The sequence below is a fragment of the Coregonus lavaretus genome, assembly GCF_964263955.1.
Source record: "Coregonus lavaretus genome assembly, chromosome: 23".
NCBI classification, from domain to species: domain Eukaryota; kingdom Metazoa; phylum Chordata; class Actinopteri; order Salmoniformes; family Salmonidae; genus Coregonus; species Coregonus lavaretus.
Window position 1 is genome coordinate 2,733,924 of NC_140010.1, and position 22,928 is coordinate 2,756,851.

General features: G+C 43.9%; 1 protein-coding gene across 1 annotated transcript in view; it reads right to left on the reverse strand.

Annotated features, from left to right (window-relative positions):
• vav3b (vav 3 guanine nucleotide exchange factor b) overlaps nucleotides 1–22,928 on the reverse strand; it is a gene marked incomplete at both ends in the record, with an annotated part of 90,784 nt that overhangs the window by 21,442 nt on the left and 46,414 nt on the right. Inside the window, 12 exons of the mRNA XM_084139392.1 lie at nucleotides 9,268–9,480; nucleotides 9,901–9,986; nucleotides 11,237–11,323; nucleotides 11,417–11,485; nucleotides 12,973–13,068; nucleotides 13,301–13,400; nucleotides 13,697–13,800; nucleotides 13,926–13,994; nucleotides 16,323–16,415; nucleotides 16,707–16,824; nucleotides 19,610–19,675; nucleotides 19,840–19,898. Of these exons, the coding sequence (XP_083995518.1) occupies nucleotides 9,268–9,480; nucleotides 9,901–9,986; nucleotides 11,237–11,323; nucleotides 11,417–11,485; nucleotides 12,973–13,068; nucleotides 13,301–13,400; nucleotides 13,697–13,800; nucleotides 13,926–13,994; nucleotides 16,323–16,415; nucleotides 16,707–16,824; nucleotides 19,610–19,675; nucleotides 19,840–19,898 (1,160 nt within the window). The remainder of the gene's footprint in view (nucleotides 1–9,267; nucleotides 9,481–9,900; nucleotides 9,987–11,236; nucleotides 11,324–11,416; nucleotides 11,486–12,972; nucleotides 13,069–13,300; nucleotides 13,401–13,696; nucleotides 13,801–13,925; nucleotides 13,995–16,322; nucleotides 16,416–16,706; nucleotides 16,825–19,609; nucleotides 19,676–19,839; nucleotides 19,899–22,928) is intronic.

The following is a 22,928-nucleotide window of genomic DNA, read 5'->3' on the forward strand; positions in this document are numbered from 1 at the left end:
AAAAAATGGGAAAGCTGAAATGTCTTGAGTCAATAAGTATTCAATCAAACAGGAAAAACATCAGTACAGAGACAAAGTGGAGTCGCAATTCAATGGCTCAGACACGAGACGTACAGTCTGTGGCAGGGTCTACAGACAATCACGGACTACAAATGGAAAACCAGCCACGTCGCCAAGACCGCTACCAAGGACTGTGGCCTCTCCTTCTCCGTGGCCGACGTGAGTAAGACATTTAAGCATGTTAACCCTCGCAAGGCTGCCGGCCCAGACGGCATCCCTAGCCACGTCCTCAGAGCATGCGCAGACCAGCTGGCTGGTGTGTTTACGGACATATTCAATCTCTCCCTATCCCAGTCTGCTGTCCCCACTTGCTTCAAGATGTCCACCATTGTTCCTGTACCCAAGAAAGCAAAGGTAACTGAACTAAATGACTACCGCCCCGTAGCACTCACCTCTGTCAGCATGAAGTGCTTTGAGAGGCTAGTTAAGGAACATATCACCTCTACCTTACCTTCCCTGACACCCTAGACCCACTTCAATTTGTTTACCGCCCCAATAGATTCACAGACGATACAATTGCAATCGCCATCACACTGCACACTGCCCTATCCCATCTGGACAAGAGGAATACCTATGTAAGAATGCTGTTCATTGACTATAGCTCAGCATTCAACACTACTGCACCCTCCAAGCTCATCATTAAGCTCGGGGCCCTGGATCTGAACCCCGCCCTGTGCAACTGGGTCCTGGACTTCCTGACGGGCCGCCCCCAGGTGGTGAAGGTAGGACACAACACCTCCACTTTGCTGATCCTCAACACTGTGGCCCCACAAAAGTGTGTGCTCAGCCCCCTCCTGTACTCCCTGTTCACCCATGACTGCGTGGCCAAGCACGCCTCCAACTCAATCATCAAGTTTGCAGACGACACAACAGTAGTAGGCTTGATTACCAACAATGACGAGACCGCCTACAGGGAGGAGGTGAGGGCTCTGGGAGTGTGGTGCCAGGAAAATAACCTCTCACTCAACATCAACAAAACAAAGGATGTGATTGTGGACTTCAGGAAACAGCAGAGGGTGCACCCCCCTATCCACATCGACGGGACCGCAGTGGAGAAGGTGGAAAGCTTCAAGTTCCTCGGCGTACACATCACTGACAATCTGAAATGGTCCACCCACGCAGACAGTGTGGTGAACAAGGCTCAGTAGGCTGAAGAAATGTGGCTTGGCACCTAAAACCCTGACAAACTTTTACAGATGCACAATTGAGAGCACCCTGTCGGGCTGTATCACCGCCTGGTATGGCAACTGCACCACCCGCAACCGCAGGGCTCTCAAGAGGGTGGTGCAGTCTGCCCAACGCATTACAGGGGGAAAACATCCCGCCCTCCAGGACACCTACAGCACCTTATGTCACAGGAAGGCCAAAAAGATCATCAAGGACATCAACCACCCGAGCCACGGCCTGTTCACCCCGCTATCATCCAGAAGGCGAGGTCAGTACAGGTGCATCAAAGCTGGGACTGAGAGACTGAAAAACAGCTTCTATCTCAAGGCCATCAGACTGTTAAATAGCCATCACTAGCCGGCTTCCACCCGATTACTCAACCCTGCACCTTAGAGGCTGCTGCCCTATATACATAGACATGGAATCACTGGCCACTTTAATAATGGAATACTAGTGACTTTAAATATATTTACATACTGCTTTACTCATCTCATACGTATATACTGTATTCTATTCTACTGTATTTTAGTCAATGCCACTCCGATATTGCTCTATCTAATATTTATATATTTCTTAATTCCATTCTTTTACTTTTAGATTTGTGTGTATTGTTGTGAATTGTTAGATACTACTGCACTGTTGTCTAGGAACACAAGCATTTCACTACACCCGCAATAACATCTGCTAAATATGTGTATGTGACCAATAGTCAATTTCTATCAGATACAGAGGTACCATACTTTGGAATTATTATCTTCACATTGCCAAAACCTTATCATCTCTCAATAACTTAAAGCGAAGACTGGAGGTCAGCCTAATGAACAAAACTACCCAATAATCCCCTCCATGAAGACTGGGGGTCAGCCTGATGAACCAAACTACCCAATAATCCCCTCCATGAAGACTGGTGGTCAGCCTGATGAATCAAACTACCCAATAATCCCCTCCATGAAGACTGGTGGTCAGCCTGATGAACCAAACTACCCAGTAATCCCCTCCATGAAGACTGGGAGTCAGCCTGATGAACCAAACTACCCAGTAATCCCCTCCATGACGACTGGGAGTCAGCCTGATGAACCAAACTACCCAATAATCCCCTCCATGGAGACTGGGAGTCAGCCTGATGAACCAAACTACCCAATAATCCCCTCCATGGAGACTGGGGGTCAGCCTGATGAACCAAACTACCCAGTAATCCCCTCCATGACGACTGGGAGTCAGCCTGATGAACCAAACTACCCAGTAATCCCCTCCATGAAGACTGGGGGTCAGCCTGATGAACCAAACTACCCAATAATCCCCTCCATGTAGCCTAACTCTCACACACTCACACACAAACATAATCAAACATGGTTTTTGTTTTATACTGAGTATATCATGTACAATTGTAATTAATATGCTTTTTTAACTGATTGAACAAACTTTTTTTGTACTTACACTACTGTTCAAAAGTTTGGGGTCACTTAGAAATGTCCTTGTTTTTCATGAAAACATACATGAAATGAGTTTGAATAGGAAATATAGCAAAATGCATAGGAAATGTAGTCATTGATAAGGTTAGAAATAATGATTTTTAATAGAAATAATAATTGTGTCCTTCAAACTTTGCTTTCGTCAAAGAATCCTCCATTTGCAGCAATTACAGCCTTGCAGACCTTGGGCATTCTAGTTGTCAATTTGTTGAGGTAATCTGAAGAGATTTCACCCCATGCTTCCTGAAGCACCTCCCACAAATTGGATTGGCTTGATGGGCCTTCTTACGTACCATACGTTCAAGCTGCTAACACAACAGCTCAATAGGGTTGAGATCCAGTGACTGTGCTGGCCACTCCATTATAGACAGAATACCAGCTGACTGCTTCTTCCCTAAATAGTTATTGCATAGTTTGGAGCTGTGCTTTGGGTCATTGTCCTGTTGTAGGAGGAAATTGGTATGGCATGACGTTGCAAAATGGAGTGATAGCCTTCCTTCTTCAAGATCCCTTTTACCCTGTACAAATCTGCCACTTTACCACCACCAAAGCACCCCCAGACCATCACATTGCCTCCACCATGCTTGACAGATGGCATCAAGCCCTCCTGGTCTGCGTCTCACAAATGTTCTCCATAACACTTTTTTCCAATCTTCCTCTGTCCAGTGTATGTTATTTTGCCCATCTTAATCTTTTCTTTTTATTGGCCAGTCTGAGATATGGCTTTTTCTTTGCAACTCTGCCTAGAAGGTCAGCATCCCGGAGTCGCCTTTTCACTGTTGACGTTGAGACTGGTGTTTTGTGGGTACTATTTAATGAAGCTGCCAGTTGAGGACCTGTGAGGCGTCTGTTTCTCAAACTAGACACTCTAATGTATTTGTCCTCTTGCTCAGTTGTGCACCGGGGCCTCCCACTCCTCTTTCTATTCTGGTTAGAGCCAGTTTGCGTTGTTCCGTGAAGGGAGTAGTACACAGCGTTGTACGAGATCTTCAGTTTCTTGGAAATTTCTCGCATGGAATAGCCTTCATTTCTCAGAACAAGAATAGAATGATGCGTTTCAGAAGAAAGTTATTTGTTTCTGGCCATTTTGAGCCTGTAATCGAACCCACAATTTCTGATGCTCCAGATACTCAACTAGTCTCAAGAAGGCCAGTTTTATTGCTTCTTTAATCAGCACAACAGTTTTCAGCTGTGCTAACATAATTGCAAAAGGGTTTTCTAATGATCAATTAGCCTTGTAAAATGATAAACTTGGATTAGCAAACACAATGTGCCATTGGAACACAGGACTGATGGTTGCTGATAATGGGCCTCTGTACGCCTATGTAGATATTCCATAACAAATCAGCCGTTTCCAGCTACAATAGCCATTTACAAAATTAACAACATCTACACTGTATTCCTGATCAATTTGATGTTATATTAATGGACAAAATAATTGCTTTTCTTTCGAAAACAAGTACATTTCTAAGTGACCCCAAACTTTTGAACGGTAGTGTATGTTTGTGGTGTGGTTTTCATATCAGCCCTTTTGGGCTTCCAACTTCACCTGCACACTGTTTTTACCATTGTTTAATCTGTACTGTTTTGCCTTTAACTTCCTTTCTTTGGTGCGAATAAATAAAACCTAAAAACCTAAATTTACATTTTAGTCATTTAGCAGACGCTCCCCTACCCTGGACGACGCTGGGCCAATTGTGCGCCGCCCCATGGGTCTCCCGGTCGCGGCCGGCTACGACAGAGCCTGGATTCGAACCAGGATCTCTAGTGGCACAGCTAGTACTGCGATGCAGTGCCTTAAACCACTGCGCCACTCGGGAGGTAAAATCACATACAATTACACATACAATTATCTGTAAGGTCCCGCAGTCAAGCAGTGACTTTCAAAAACACTGATTCAACCACAAAGACCAGGGAGGTTTTCCAATGCATCGCAAAGAAGGGCACCTATTGGTAGATGGGTAAAAAAACTAAAGACATTGAATATCCCTTTGAGCATGGTGAAATTATTAATTACACTTTGGATGGTGTATCAATTCACCCAGTCACTACAAAGATACAGGCGTCCTTCCTAACTCAGTTGCCGGAGAGGAAGGAAACCGCTCAGGGATTTCACCATGAGGTCAATGGTGACATTAAAACAGTTACAGAGTTTAATGGCTGTGACAGGAGAAAACTGAGGATGGATCGACAACATTGTAGTTACTCCACAATACTAACCTAATTGACAGAGTCAAAAGAAGGAAGCCTGTACAGGAAAACATTTTTCCAAAACATGCATCCTGTTTGCAACATCCAGCTATATTAACACCCTATATTAACATCCCCCTATATTAACATCCTATATTAACATCCTATATTAACATCCTCCTATACTAACATCCTATATTAACATCCCCTTATATTAACATCCCCCTATATTAACATCCTATATTAACATCCTATATTAACATCCTACTATATTAACATCCTATATTAACATCCCCCTATCTTAACATCCCCTATATTAACATCCTATATTAACATCCCATATTAACATACTACTATATTAACATCCTATATTAACATCCTACTATATTAACATCCTATATTAACATCCCCCTATATTAACATCCTATATTAACATCCCCCTATATTAACATCCCCCTATATTAACATCCTACTATATTAACATCCTATATTAACATCCTCCTATATTAACATCCCCCTATATTAACATCCCCCGATATTAACATCCTACTATATTAACATCCTATATTAACATCCTCCTATATTAACATCCCCCTATATTAACATCCTATATTAACATCCCCTATATTAACATCCTATATTAACATCCTCCTGTATTAACATCCTACTATATTAACATCCTATATTAACATCCCCTATATTAACATCATATATTAACATCCTCCTATATTAACATCCTATATTAACATCCTATATTAACATCCCCCTATCTTAACATCCCCTATGTTAACATCCTATATTAACATCCTCCTATATTAACATCCTACTATATTAACATCCTACTATATTAACATCCTATATTAACATCCTACTATATTAACATCCTCCTATATTAACATCCTATATTAACATCATACTATATTAACATCCTATATTAACTTTCTACTATATTAACATCCTCCTATATTAACATCCTATATTAACATCCTCCTATATTAACATCCTACTATATTAACATCCTCCTATATTAACATCCTATATTAACATCCCCCTATATTAACATCCCCCTATATTAACATCCTACTATATTAACATCCTCCTATATTAACATCCTATATGAACATCCTATATGAACATCCTACTATATTAACATCCTCCTATATTAACATCCTCCTATATTAACATCCCCCTATATTAACATCCCCCTATATTAACACCCTATATTAACATCCCCCTATATTAATCCCCCTATATCAACATCCTATATTAACATCCTATATTAACATCCCCTATATTAACACACCCTATATTAAACTCATATATTAACATCCCCTATATTAACATCCTATATTAAGATCCTATATTAACATCCCCCTATATTAAAATCCTATATTAACATCCCCCTGTATTAACATCCCCCTATATTAACATCCCACTATATTAACATCCCCCTATATTAACATCCCCCTATATTAACATCCTATATTAAGATCCTATATTAACATCCCCCTATATTAAAATCCTATATTAACATCCCCCTGTATTAACATCCCCCTATATTAACATCCCCTATATTAACATCCTATATTAACATCCTATATTAACATCCCCCTATATTATCATCCTATATTAACACCCCCCTGTATTAATATCCTATATTAACATCCCTGATATTATCATCCTATACTAACATCCCCCTGTATTAATATCCTATATTAACATCCCTGATATTATCATCCTATACTAACATCCTTGTCACTTATGAACATTTTTGAACATCTTGGCATGGTTCTGTTATAATCTTCACCCGGCACAGCCAGAAGAGGACTGGCCACCCCTCATAGCCTGGTTCCTCTCTAGGTTTCTTCCTAGGTTTTCGCCTTTCTAGGGAGTTTTTCCTAGCCACCGTGCTTCTACACCTGCATTACTAGCTGTTTGGGGTTTTAGGCTGGGTTTCTGTACAGCACTTCGAGATATTAGCTGATGTAAGAAGGGCTATATAAAATAAAATTGATTGATTGATTGATCCCCCTGTATTAATATCCTATATTAACATCCCCCTATATTATCATCCTATATTAACATCCCCCTGTATTAATATCCTATATTAACATCCCCCTATATTAACATCCTATATTAACATCCCCCTGTATTAATATCCTATATTAACATCCCCCTGATATTATCATCCTATATTAACATCCCCCTGTATTAATATCCTATATTAACATCCCCCTATATTAACATCCTATATTAACATCCCCCTGTATTAATATCCTATATTAACATCCCCCTATATTAACATCCTATATTAACATCCCCCTGTATTAATATCCTATATTAACATCCCCCTATATTATCATCCTATATTAACATCCCCCTGTATTAATATCCTATATTAACATCCCCCTATATTAACATCCTATATTAACATCCCCCTGTATTAATATCCTATATTAACATCCCCCTATATTATCATCCTATATTAACATCCCCCTGTATTAATATCCTATATTAACATCCCCCTATATTAACATCCTATATTAACATCCCCCTGTATTAATATCCTATATTAACATCCCCCTATATTAATATCCTATATTAACATCCCCCTATATTAACATCCTATATTAACATCCCCCTGTATTAATATCCTATATTAACATCCCCCTATATTATCATCCTATATTAACATCCCCCTGTATTAATATCCTATATTAACATCCCCCTATATTAATATCCTATATTAACATCCCCCTATATTAACATCATATATTAACATCCCCCTGTATTAATATCCTATATTAACATCCCCCTATATTATCATCCTATATTAACATCCCCCTGTATTAATATCCTATATTAACATCCCCCTATATTAACATCCTATATTAACATCCCCCTGTATTAATATCCTATATTAACATCCCCCTGATATTATCATCCTATACTAACATCCTATATCAACATCATTAACATCTTTGGCAACTGCTCTCTCTATAGCTAAAGCAGCGGAAGCTACCAGCGCCTAGCGGTAGTATGAGTAGTGGGCACACTGGCTACTTTTTTAGTTGTATGTCGTCTCTCATGGTCAGGGTCAGGGAAGGCTTCAATTTGACTGTTTTTTAGTAGGCCTACAATGTAGATGTTAGCAGCAGAACAAACTCCAAATCACAGGTAAAGAGTAGCTCAATTGTTACAACAGCATAGCTAACAGTTAGCTAGCTAAGTAGTTGGCTGATTTACATAATCTACATTCGCTATGATCAGCTGATAGCCCTCCCCTATTTTCCCTTGAACTGTAGGGAATTATGAATGCAAACTTTTTTTTTGGGGGGGGGGCTTTTTTCACTTTGAGCACATGCCCCTCCAAAGGTTTGTGCATGGCCCTGGCGGACTGGCCCTGGCTGACTGGCCCTGGCGAACTGGCCCTTACTGACTGGCCCTGGCTGACTGGCCCTGGCTGACTGGCCCTGGCTGACTGGCCCTGGCTGACTGGCCCTGGCTGACTGGCCCTGGCGGACTGGCCTTGGCTGACTGGCCCTTACTGACTGGCCCTGGCTGACTGGCCCTGGCGGACTGGCCTTGGCTGACTGGCCCTGGCTGACTGGCCCTGGCTGACTGGCCCTTACTGACTGGCCCTGGCTGACTGGCCCTGGCGGACTGGCCCTGGCTGACTGGCCCTGGCTGACTGGCCCTGGCTGACTGGCCCTGGCTGACTGGCCCTGGCTGACTGGCCTTGGCTGACTGGCCTTGGCTGACTGGCCCTGGCTGACTGGCCCTGGCTGACTGGCCTTGGCTGACTGGCCCTGGCTGACTGGCCTTGGCTGACTGGCCCTTACTGACTGGCCCTTACTGACTGGCCCTGGCTGACTGGCCCTGGCTGACTGGCCCTGGCTGACTGGCCCTGGCTGACTGGCCCTGGCTGACTGGCCTTGGCTGACTGGCCCTGGCTGACTGGCCCTGGCTGACTGGCCTTGGCTGACTGGCCCTGGCTGACTGGCCCTGGCTGACTGGCCTTGGCTGACTGGCCTTGGCTGACTGGCCCTTACTGACTGGCCCTTACTGACTGGCCTTGGCTGACTGGCCCTGGCTGACTGGCCCTGGCTGACTGGCCTTGGCTGACTGGCCTTGGCTGACTGGCCTTGGCTGACTGGCCCTGGCTGACTGGCCCTGGCTGACTGGCCTTGGCTGACTGGCCTTGGCTGACTGGCCCTTACTGACTGGCCTTGGCTGACTGGCCCTGGCTGACTGGCCCTGGCTGACTGGCCTTGGCTGACTGGCCCTGGCTGACTGGCCTTGGCTGACTGGCCCTGGCTGACTGGCCCTGGCTGACTGGCCTTGGCTGACTGGCCTTGGCTGACTGGCCCTTACTGACTGGCCCTTACTGACTGGCCCTGGCTGACTGGCCCTGGCTGACTGGCCCTGGCTGACTGGCCCTGGTGGTAGTGGACTGACCTTCTTGCTCTCTCCATCCTGGGTGGGGTTGTTGGTGATCTTAAAGTAGTTGAGGTCGATCACATCCTTCATCTCATAGTTGTCTCCTCGTCTCTTGCAGACGATCACAGCCACGTCAAACAGGAAGATATGTCTGCGCCCAAAACAAGTTCATACAAGTTCATTTACAGTGTGTATTCTGTTCATATTACACAGAAATAAGTTCCTACTTTGTTTGACATGCTGTCCATATAATGAAGACAGAGAAAGCCACACATGCTAGTCCTTCTCCTGTTAACAATTAACAATCTATCGGCTGCAATAGCACCAACCAGGGTTGGCCATTTGTTTCACTGGGTCTGGGAAACCAGCCTGTAGTCAGTGGGTCTGGGAAACCAGCCTGTAGTCAGTGGGTCTGGGAAACCAGCCTGTAGTCAGTGGGTCTGGGAAACCAGCCTGTAGTCAGTGGGTCTGGGAAACCAGCCTGTAGTCAGTGGGTCTGGGAAACAAGCCTGTAGTCAGTGGGTCTGGGAAACAAGCCTGTAGTCAGTCTGCCATTCTTATCCCATCTCACCTGTCTTGTTTCCTCTTGTCAACGTTAGACACCATGCGGACCTCTCCGTCCCCCTTGGGCCGTCCATAGTTCACCAGGGGCTGGTTCTTCAGGGAGGGGAGGTAATGGGAGGGGGATAAGGGGGTAAGGGGAGGTAATGGGAGGGGGGTAAGGGGGTAAGGGGAGGTAATGGGAGGGGGGTAAGGGGAGGTAAGGGGAGGTAATGGGAAGGGGGTAAGGGGAGGTAATGGTAGGGGGGTAAGGGGAGGTAATGGGAGGGGGTAAGGGGAGGTAATGGGAGGGGGATAAGGGGAGGTAATGGTAGGGGGGTAAGGGGAGGTAATGGTAGGGGGGTAAGGGGAGGTAATGGGAGGGGGTAAGGGGAGGTAATGGGAGGGGGATAAGGGGAGGTAATGGGAGGGGGTAAGGGGAGGTAATGGGAGGGGGATAAGGGGGTAAGGGGAGGTAATGGGAGGGGGATAAGGGGGTAAGGGGAGGTAATGGTAGGGGGGTAAGGGGAGGTAATGGGAGGGGGTAAGGGGAGGTAATGGGAGGGGGATAAGGGGAGGTAATGGGAGTGGGTAAGGGGAGGTAATGGGAGGGGGATAAGGGGGTAAGGGGAGGTAATGGTAGGGGGGTAAGGGGAGGTAATGGGAGGGGGGTAAGGGGAGGTAATGGTAGGGGGGTAAGGGGGTAAGGGGGTAAGGGGAGGTAATGGGAGGTGATGGTAGGGGGGTAAGGGGAGGTAATGGGAGGGGGTAAGGGGAGGTCATGGGAGGGGGTAAGGGGAGGTCATGGTAGGGGGGTAAGGGGAGGTAATGGGAGGGGGATAAGGGGGTAAGGGGAGGTAATGGGAGGGGGGTAAGGGGAGGTAAGGGGAGGTAATGGGAGGTAATGGTAGGGGGGTAAGGGGAGGTAATGGGAGGTGATGGTAGGGGGGTAAGGGGAGGTAATGGTAGGGGGGTAAGGGGAGGTAATGGGAGGTAATGGTAGGGGGGTAAGGGGAGGTAATGGGAGGTAATGGTAGGGGGGTAAGGGGAGGTAATGGGAGGTGATGGTAGGGGGGTAAGGGGAGGTAATGGTAGGGGGGTAAGGGGAGGTAATGGTAGGGGGGTAAGGGGAGGTAATGGGAGGTGATGGTAGGGGGGTAAGGGGAGGTAATGGGAGGTGATGGTAGGGGGGTAAGGGGAGGTCATGGTAGGGGGGGTAATGGGCGGGAGGTGGTTAATATGATATCAGTGAGATCATGTTCAGTGTGGGTTAGGAGGACTACTGTGTTAATGTTTCTGGGAGCGCATTGCACTTTGGACAACAATGGAAACGAATTGATGTGTCTAATCATGATGATTTGTGTTACCAGGTTCTCGATGGACCGTTGATACTGGTCGATCTCCCTCAGAGTCTCTTTGTCTCTCTTCACCTCATTGACATACTGTGCCAGGTCCTGGTCAACGAACAAACAGTACAATGTTTAGTGTCTATTCTCTGATTGCTGTTTAGTGAGAGAAAAAGAGAGAGAGAGTCTCTAGCTGATTACCTTCATGGCATCCAGAGCCATCTTCAGGTTGTTCTTGTCGGCTGCGTCGGGAGTGTGTTTGACCAGCTCCTAACAGACAGAGACAACAGGGAAATCATGAGTGATAAAATCACACACAGGCTGAGCTTCAGATTGTTTAGATTAAGATTAGGTTTAGATTAACACACAGTTAGCCTGGATTTTAACTACAGGACAGTCCTTTTGCTGTGACGTTTGCCTACAGGGGACTACGCAACAAAATAATATTGATGTTATAACAGCATGAAAATGAAACCAAGCTGTCACCCGGTCATTTTACAGTAAAGAGAACCAAGCCATCAAAAAGAGGAAACATTCGGAGTGAATCCACAGTTTTACTTTATCTGCAATGGACTGATTTGTGGCCCTCAGTGTCAAGACATAAAATGTCAGACTTGGATATCACTGTGTCTGCTTGGATATCACTGTGTCTGCTTGGATATCACTGTGTCTGCTTGGATATCACTGTGTCTGCTTGGATTTCACTGTGTATGCTTGGATATCACTGTGTCTGCTTGGATATCACTGTGTCTGCTTGGATATCACTGTGTCTGCTTGGATATCACTGTGTCTGCTTGGATATCACTGTGTCTGCTTGGATATCACTGTGTCTGCTTGGATATCACTGTGTCTGCTTGGATATCACTGTGTCTGCTTGGATATCACTGTGTCTGCTTGGATATCACTGTGTCTGCTTGGATATCACTGTGTCTGCTTGGATTTCACTGTGTATGCTTGGATTTCACTGTGTCTGCTTGGATATCACTGTGTCTGCTTGGATATCACTGTGTATGCTTGGATTTCACTGTGTCTGCTTGGATATCACTGTGTCTGCTTGGATATCACTGTGTAAACTTGATGAAGCTGAACTTGAACTTATCCAACTGTGTCTGCTTGGATATCACTGTGTCTGCTTGGATATCACTGTGTCTGCTTGGATATCACTGTGTCTGCTTGGATATCACTGTGTCTGCTTGGATATCACTGTGTCTGCTTGGATATCACTGTGTGAACTTGATGAACTTGAACTTGAACTCATCCCACTGTTCCGGCTTGGATATCACTGTGTCTGCCTGCTAAATACACTTAACATGCAGTTCAGCACACTGGAGTTAGTCCTGCCCTGCCAAGACTCAAAGGTCCAGTTCCTTTGAAATCTGAGCTTTAGTTCTCCGCCTTTCTAAAAGAGACTGCTGAAAGCAACCCCTCTCCCTCTCTAAACAACAACAACAACAACAACAACAACAACAACAACAAATAACGGGGATCCAAATAAACAAATATCCTCCCTCCTCTCCTCCCTCTTCTCCTCTCTCCTCCTCCTTAGAGACGGGGAAGTATGAAGGTGGAGAGAAAGAGAAAAGACGTGGAGGCTGTCGCCCCCCAGTGGACATGTGTAACACAGCCTCGTCACAGCCAGGTTGTGAGAGTATCTACTGTACAATATCCGTGGTTAACATACCTGTAGTATCTACTGTACAATATCCGTGGTTAACATACCTGTAGTATCTACTGTACAATATCCGTGGTTAACATACCTGTAGTAGGAGATGGTACTTCAGGACTCTCTGCATGGGAACCACCAGTAGATCTCTCAGAGTGAACTTCCCATTGTTGGCTCTTTTAGAACATTCCTGGGACCAAAAAAAACAACACATTTCATCAAAAATGAATGAGGATATTTAAGTATTACATTAACAGGACAAAAGAGGTTCCTAGACAACATCACTTCACTGTTTGGTCATGCTGAGGCTAGTACTCAGATTATTCACCACAGAGATCCTATTCAATCATTATCAACAGAGTGTTCTAATTCACCGGCGCGTTGTCTTCCCCATCGACTGTATCGGAACAGCTGAGTCTCACCTCTAGCTTTAGTCGAACGTCCTCTTTCTCCTTACAGATGAAGTCCAACACCGCGATGGATATCTCAACGTTGCTGCAGTAGATTCCATAAATGAGTAACCTGCAATGAAGAAGGAAAGTATATGACACCAAACTGTGAATTTCAGTACCAGCCAGTCTAGATTCTGATCTAGATTCTTCTGACTAACTTGTATTTTAGATATTTGGATAAAAAGTGTCTGCTAAATGGCATATTATATATATATACATAGCCTACTGCAATATATATATATATATATATATATATATATATATATATATATATATATATATATATATATTGCAGTAGGCTATGTATTGTTTAATTTCTGTGTATGTAAACACTATTAGAGAACTTGTTAAATGACAAAGGCCTACCTGTCCTTGTAGGCGATGAAGATCTGGTAGAGGTTTAAGGCGTTCTTGTTGACAATGGAGTCTTGCACCTCCAGCATCAGATTCTTATGGACTTTCACCAGGTCCTACGAACACAGAGCGAGATCAGATGTTGTACATTACAACACGTTCAGAACTAGTCTCTAACTCAAGTCTACTTCCCGTAAAAAGACGCATTGGATGAGAGTATAAGAGTTTGGCTGTTTCTTACTGGAATGTTGACGAAGACCTTGTCGATTTCTGCCGCAGAGACAAATTTCTTCAGTGGATTCAGGAAGTACTGCAGGGGGAAAAAAAAAAGTTAGAACACAGTTAGAACATTACTTTATCACTTCATCTCAGATTGTATCAGTCTTATATAGGACCAGGAGTTTCCTGGTCAGGTCGTGACTGCAAACCACAAATACTGCAGTCTGCATGGCATCTCTAGGGTAGCAGCTTTACTGCAGTCTGCATAGCATCTCTACGTAAGCTCAGTAGCGTCTCTGTGTATAACTCTGACCTTCTCTATAGACTCCAGGGTATCTGTGTAACTGACCTTCTCTATAGACCAGGATCTCTGTGTATAACTCTGACCTTATCTATAGACTCCAGGGTCTCTGTGTAACTCTGACCTTCTCTATAGACTCCAGGTTCTCTGTGTATAACTCTGACCTTCTCTATAGACTCCAGTGTCTCTGTGTATAACTCTGACCTTCTCTATAGACTCCAGGGTCTCTGTGTAACTCTGACCTTCTCTATAGACTCCAGTGTCTCTGTGTATAACTCTGACCTTCTCTATAGACTCCAGGGTCTCTGTGTAACTCTGACCTTCTCTATAGACTCCAGGGTCTCTGTGTAACTCTGACCTTCTCTATAGACTCCAGGGTCTCTATGTATAACTCTGACCTTCTCTATAGACTCCAAGGTCTCTGTGTAACTATGACCTTCTCTATAGACTCCAAGGTCTCTGTGTAACTCTGACCTTCTCTATAGAATCCAGGGTCTCTGTGTAACTCTGACCTTCTCTATAGACTCCAGGGTCTCTGTGTAACTCTGACCTTCTCTATAGACTCCAGGGTCGCTGTGTAACTCTGACCTTCTCTATAGAATCCAGGGTCTCTATGTATAACTCTGACTTTCTCTATAGACTCCAGTGTCTCTGTGTATAACTCTGACCTTCTCTATAGACTCCAGGGTCGCTGTGTAACTCTGACCTTCTCTATAGACATCAAGGTCTCTGTGTAACTCTGACCTTCTCTATAGACACCAAGGTCTCTGTTTAAGTCGTACCTTCTCTATAGACTCCAGGGTCTCTGTGTATCTCTGACCTTTTCTATAGACTCCAGGGTCTCTGTGTATAACTCTGACCTTCTCTATAGACTCCAGTGTCTCTGTGTATAACTCTGACCTTTTCTATAGACTCCAGGGTCTCTGTGTATAACTCTGACCTTCTCTATAGACTCCAGGGTCTCTGTGTAACTCTGAACTTCTCTATATACTCCAGGGTCTCTGTGTATAACTCTGACCTTCTCTATAGACTCCAGTGTCTCTGTGTATAACTCTGACCTTCTCTATAGACTCCAGGGTCTCTGTGTATAACTCTGACCTTCTCTATAGACTCCAGGGTCTCTGTGTAACTCTGACCTTCTCTATAGACTCCAGGGTCTCTGTGTATAACTCTGACCTTCTCTATAGACTCCAGTGTCTCTGTGTATAACTCTGACCTTCTCTATAGACTCCAGGGTCGCTGTGTAACTCTGACCTTCTCTATAGACTCCAGGGTCTCTGTGTAACTCTGATCTTCTCTATAGACTCCATGGTCTCTGTGTATAACTCTGACCTTCTATATAGACACCAAGGTATCTGTGTATAACTCTGACCTTCTCTATAGACACCAAGGTCTCTGTTTAACTCGTATCTTCTCTATAGACTCCAGGGTCTCTGTGTATAACTCTGACCTTCTCTATAGACTCCAGTGTCTCTGTGTATAACTCTGACCTTCTCTATAGACTCCAGGGTCTCTGTGTAACTCTGACCTTCTCTATAGACTCCAGGGTCTCTGTGTATAACTCTGACCTTCTCTATAGACACCAAGGTCTCTGTTTAAGTCGTACCTTCTCTATAGACTCCAGGTTCTCTGTGTATAACTCTGACCTTCTCTATAGACTCCAGGGTCTCTGTGTAACTCTGACCTTCTCTATAGACTCCAGGGTCTCTGTGTATAACTCTGACCTTCTCTATAGACTCCAGTGTCTCTGTGTATAACTCTGACCTTCTCTATAGACTCCAGGGTCTCTGTGTATAACTCTGACCTTCTCTATAGACACCAAGGTCTCTGTTTAACTCGTACCTTCTCTATAGACTCCAGGGTCTCTGTGTATAACTCTGACCTTCTCTATAGACTCCAGGGTCTCTGTGTATAACTCATACCTTCTCTATAGACTCCAGGGTCTCTGTGTATAACTCTGACCTTCTCTATAGACTCCAGGGTCTCTGTGTATAACTCTGACCTTCTCTATAGACACCAAGGTCTCTGTTTAACTCGTACCTTCTCTATAGATTCCAGGGTCTCTGTGTATAACTCTGACCTTCTCTATAGACACCAGGGTCTCTGTTTAACTCGTACCTTCTCTATAGACTCCAGGGTCTCTGTGTATCTCTCCTCTGTTTGTTTGATCTCTGAGAGGCAGCAGCTTCTCACATTCTGCTCAGCCTGCTTCTGTAGGGAAGAACATGTCTAGTAAACATTTGGTCACAATTTCTTTAGGGGCACACAAACACGGTCTGTTACAAAATATATTTCAGTAACATTATCGTGTGTGTGTGTTCGTGTGTGTGTATGTATGTGTGTGTGTGGTGAGTGAGTGAGTGAGTGAGTGAGTGAGTGAGTGAGTGAGTGAGTGAGTGAGTGAGTGAGTGAGTGAGTGAGTGAGTGAGTGAGTGAGTGAGTGAGTGAGTGTGTGTGTGTATGTATGTGTGTGTGTGTGTGTGTGTGTGTGTGTGTGTGTACCAGTGTAGGGTGCTGTTCTGTCCTCATCAGGTCTTCGTAGATCTCTCCTCCTTCATCAGTGTCATCCATCCCGTACACTGGAGCATACAGCTCCTCCTCATCCTCTAGAACGTTCTCACTGACAAACAAACACACACAAACACGCCCGCACACACACACAAACACGCCCACACACACACACAAACACGCCCACACACACACACAAACACGCCCACACACACACACAAACACGCCCACACACGCACACAAACACGCCCACACACACACACACAAACACGCCCACACACACACACAAACACGCCCACACACACACACAAACACGCCCACACACACACACAAACACGCCCACACACACACACACAAACACGCCCGCACACGCACACAAACACGCCCACACACACACACACAAACACGCCCGCACACGCACACAAACACGCCCACACACACACACAAACACGCCCACACACACACACACAACACGCCCACACACACACACAAACACGCCCACACACACACACAAACATGCCCGCACACGCACAGTTTGAGATTAGGCCAGGGTAAAGCTAAAGAGAGGGTGGGTGAAGGAACTGCCTCAATCCAAACATCGGCCCAGGTGCTTTGTCATGGCTTTCCACAGGGGGGTGCTGTTTCACAGGCAGACATATACACTATGCAGTATGTCTAGCCTGCTAGGTGGGATCAATCTCAAGTCTAATCATATCATCATATCATCTGTACCCTGTCTCTGTCTCTGTCTCTGTCTCTCTGTCTCTGTCTCTGTCTCTGTCTCTGTCTCTGTCTCTCTCTCGCTCTCTCTCTCTCTCTCTCTCTCTCTCTCTCTCTCAATTAAATTTCAATTTCAATTTAAGGGCTTTATTGGCATGGGAAACATATGTTAACATTGCCAAAGCAAGTGAAGTAGATAGTAAACAAAAGTGAAATAAACAATAAACATTACACTCAGAAGTTCCAAAAGAATAAAGACATTTCAAATGTCATATTATGTATATATACAGTGTTGTAACAATGTGCAAATAGTTAAAGTACAAATGGGAAAATAAATAAATATAAATATGGGTTGTATTTACAATGGTGTTTGTTCTTCACTGGTTGCCCTTTTCTTGTGGCAACAGGTCACAAATATTGCAGCTGTGATGGCACACTGTGGTTTTTCACCCAGTAGATAAGGGAGTTATCAAAATTGGGTTTGTTTTCGAATTCTTTGTGGATCGCTGTAATCTGAGGGAAATATGTGTCTCTAATATGGTCATACATTTGGCAGGAGGTTAGGAAGTGCAGCTCAGTTTCCACCTCATTTTGTGGGCAGTGTGCACATAGCCTGTCTTCTCTTGAGAGCCAGGTCTGCCTACGGCGGCCTTTCTCAATAGCAAGGCTATGCTCACTGAGTCTGTACATAGTCAAAGCTTTCCTTAAGTTTGGGTCAGTCACAGTGGTCAGGTATTCTGCCACTGTGTACTCTCTGTTTAGGGCCAAATAGCATTCTAGTTTGCTCTGTTTTTTTGTTAGTTCTTTCCAATGTGTCAAGTAATTCTCTTTTTTTTTTCTCATGATTTGGTTGGGTCTAATTGTGTTGTTGTTGTTGTTGTTGTTGTTGTTGTCCTGGGGCTCTGTGGGGTCTGTTTGTGTTTGTGAACAGAGCCCCAGGACCAGCTTACTTAGGGGACTCTTCTCCAAGTTTTCTCTTCTCTCTCTGGGGTATGAACGGTGTGGTGTGCGCGATGGCTTCACCACACCAAGTTTAATGTAAAGCTCTTCCAAGATGCCACCTTTTGCTCAAGTTTCCAGACTTTTTGGGAAAGGTGGGGGCAGCGAAGAGAGGAGTATGAGTCTCTGAGTCAATGGTGGGATGTGGGAAAAGTCAAAATTCGGCTTTTCTGCCAACAGTATACAGCTCTGTCATCCTCAGAGGCTAGGAGAGTATTGGGGGAAATCGAGCGTAGTATTAGTGAGATGGAGGTAGAGCTGGTGGGGCAAGGCAATGTAGGCCTCCAGGCTAATCTAGCTGAACTACGTAGGGACCTGGGCAGTTTTTTCCAGGTTAAAGCAAAGGGAGCACTTGTAAGAGCTAGGTTCTCCATGCTCAAGGAGATGGATGCTCCCAGCTCCTTCTTCTTTGGTTAGGAAAGACAGAGCAGTGAAGCCAAGGGTATGCATTGTCTACGGCTGTCGGAAGGGCGGGTGACCTCTGTGGTGGGGGAGATGCGGGAGCGGACTGTGGAGTTTTATACTGAGTTGTATAAGGCAGAACTGTGTGATCCTATGTGTGCTCAGGTTTTGTTTGCAGAACTCCCTAAGGTCTCTCTGGCACAGAGGGATGAAATGGACATTCCCCTGTTGTCCCATGAACTGGCAGAGGCCGTAACCCAGATGTCCCCCGGCCGTGCACCGACGGCCGATGGACTCCCAGTGGATACACGTTGTGAAATTATTAGATAGTACTTATTAAATATTAATGCACTGTCGGAGCTAGTAACACAACCATTTCGCTCCACCCACAATAACATCTGCTGAACACGTGTATGTGACCAATAAAATTGGATTTGATTTAATTAATGTTGTCAGAATTCTGGGCTTTTTTTTTTAGTCAAATCCTGCAATGAGATAAGAATGATAAGAACCCTACTAATTATTCATACTCTGCTTCCTGTGACATTAAACTAGAAAACTGGGCCCAGCTTTTACCAAAGCACCAAACCCCGGGTGAGGACGTGCCAAGTGTGCTCCGTATAATAGGTATGCTCTATCAATACCAATGATAAGACTGGTTGTTTTATATACACAGCTACAAATACAGGTAAAATATGCACGTGCCTTTTATATCAATGGGATATATATTTAATAGATTAAACACAATGTTCATTTGGAGAGATCAACAGACTTACTCCATCAGGTCCTTCAGATGACTGTAAATATCCTCGTCTTTCAGACTCTCCTCTGTTGGAAAGGGCCTGTCAAAAAAAAAGAAAGGGAATCATTCCCGATATTACACATCATCATCAATTAAATGTAATGTTGGTAAAACAAAACAGCTAAAGTGATGACTGCACACACAACATCATTGAGACCAGTGTCACACTTCATTTGGGTTTGGGAAAATATAAGTGAGACGTACTTGATTCCTGCCTGTTGAGCGACCGTGGAGTAGGAGAGTTTGGAAAGAGTGTCCATCACCTGGGGGGGGAGAAGAGGCAATAAGTGATTGGTGCGTACTCAATAGATATGAATGTGAAGTACTGATTAGGAAAGTTATGATGAGCGCTTGGCTTTTGATTTTGGTGGGTTTTAATGCATTGTTACTGGTGTACAGATGCAGCTGTTTTACCTGACATACAAACACACACTAACCTATCTCACTCTCAAATCTCAGTAAAGTGTGTTGAACTCAGATATATACGCCAGCCCCTCACTGAGACTCACACTGGAGGAAGTGGTCATAATCCAAAACTAAACTCACATACATTTCCAGGAAGTATGTGAGTGTGTGTGTGTGTGTGCGTGTTTTTTGCACTTTTTTTTTTTGTTGCTATTACTGCAGCACTTTCATGCAATGCCAAATAATGTCTAATGTGTATATATTGTGCCTTTATACTTGGAGCACAAAAACAAACGACTGGCCTGAGGTGTCTGTCTACATCAATGAAAACTAGGGTATATATTGATTCTAGTTAACCGAGAGTAGAGAACTAGGTTAATAACTGCAGGAGGGGGCCGTTGTCTAGACCAAACAGTCTAACTCACTGTTAACATAGATTCATTACAGTTAAAAACATTAACAAAAATAAACATGATGGGCCGTAACCAGGGTTTGGGGGGGGGGGGGTGAAAGTTGAAGCTCATTTTCTGCATTTCTATACATTTAAAACACTTTAAAATGCTGGAGAACAGCAAAAACAAGCAAAAATGATCCCAGCCATTATCACCTTGACTGCAAAAGGTTAATTCACCGCAGTCCATCTACAGTACAAACACATAGGCTATTAGCTATACAATTGTAATGTTACAGTGCCTTCAGAAAGTATTTACACCTTTTGACTTTTTCCACATTTTGTTGTGTTACAACCTGAATAAAAAATGGATTAAATTCAGATGTTGTGTCATTGGTCTACACACAATACTCCATAATGTCAAAGTGGAATTATGTTTTTATAAATGTTTCCACGTTAATTAAAAATGAAAAGCTGAAATGTCAATGAGTCAATAAGTATTCAACCCCTTTGTTATGGCAAGCCTAAATAAGTTCAGGAGTAAAATGTGCTTAACATGATTTTTGAATGACTACCTCATCTCTGTACCTCACACATACAATTATCTGTAAGGTCCCTCAGTCGAACAGTGAATTTCAAACACAGATTCAACCACAAAGACCAGGGAGGTTTTACCCACCTATTGGTAGATGGGTAAAAAATAAAAAATAAAGACATTGAATATCCCTTTGAGCATTGTGAAGTTATTAATTACACTTATGATGATGTATCAATACACCCAGTCACTACAAAGATACAGGCATCCTTCCTAACTCAGTTGCCAGAGAGGAAGGAAACTGCTCAGGGATTTCACCATGAGACCAGTGGTGACTTTAAAACAGTTACAGAGTTTAATGGTTGTGATAGGAGAAAACTGAGGGTGGATCAACAGCATTGTAGTTACTCCACAATACTAACCTAAATGACAGAGTGAAAAGAAGGAAGCCTGTACAGAATAAAAGTATTCCAAAACATGCATCCTGTTTGCAATAAGGCACTAAATTAAACTGCAAAGAATGTGGCAAATAAATTAACTTTATGTCCTGAATACAAAGCGTTATGTTTGGGGCAAATCCACTGAGTACCACTATTAATATTTTCAAGCATGGTGGTGGCTGCATAGTGTTATCGGTATGCTTGTCATCAGCAAGGACTGTGGAGGATTTTTAGGGTAAAAATAAACGGAATAGAGTTTAGCACAGGCCAAATCCTAGAGGAAAACCTGGTTCACACTGAGAGATTAATTTACCTTTCAATAGCACAATAACCTAAAACACAAAGCCAAATCTACACTGGAGTTGCTTACCAAGAAGACAGTGAATGTTCTTGAGTGGGCCGAGTTACAGTTTTGACTTAAATCTGCTTGAAAATCTATGGCAAGACCTGAAAATGGTTGTCTAGCAATGATCAACAACCAATTCGACAGAGCTTGAAGAATTTTGAAAAGAATAATGGGCAAATGTTGCAGAATGTGGAAAGCTCTTAGAGATTTACCCAGAAAGACTCACAGCTGTAATTGCTGCCAAAAAGTGTTTCTACAAAGTTTTTTTTATTCTACAATTGTTCAACATTTTCTTCTACTCTGACATTACAGAGTATTTTGTGTAGATTTGGGGGGAAAAAGTACAATTAAATCAATTTTAATCCCACTTTGTAACAAAACAAAAAGTGGAAAAAGTCAAGGGGTGTGAATACTTTCTGAAGGCACTGTAAGTATCGTGATAACATCATATCGTGAGGTCCCTGGCAATTCCCAGCCCTCATTTTAATGTAGGCATAGGCCTATAGGGAGGATAGGCCATGTGTAGGTGTTCATCATGAAACATATCTTATCTTAAGTTCATAACTTGTTTGATAAGATTAGCACAGGTTCTCAGGGGACCCCACATGGGGCCCCGACCCAAAGTTTGGGAACCACTCTACTAAACTCTCTCTCTCTCTCTCTCTCTCTCTCTCTCTCTGTCTCCTCTGCTTCCTCCTGCATACATTGCAGCCTCCCTCAGCCTCAACACTGAGCGCCTGATCACTGTCTGTTTCAGTAGCCTACTGTAAAGCAACGTTATTATGAGAACTTAGTAGCCAATTTTTTGCTCCTGCTGAAGTAGGCTCTATTTAACGTCTTACTTTATTCTAGCTGGCTAAGTAATACTAGCCAGAGCCCTTCAACGTTATTGCAATATAAGTATCTGCCGGCAGCTAACCACCTGACTGATTGACATATCTATAAGCGACTATTTGCCAGTTGTACACTCACTCTCCGAGAGTCGGTTTCTGTTTGTTTGGGGGAATGTCTGTAGACACGGCAGGACTCGCGGGACGTTTTTTTTAAATGGCCTTTTGTCCGGCATCTCGCAAACACACTGTCAGCAGCGTCTCTACTTGCCTACTTGAGCCGACTCCAAGCTGGGGTAGTTTGTTTTATGTCTCAGGCCCACGGTAAATCCGTTCATTCACTGTT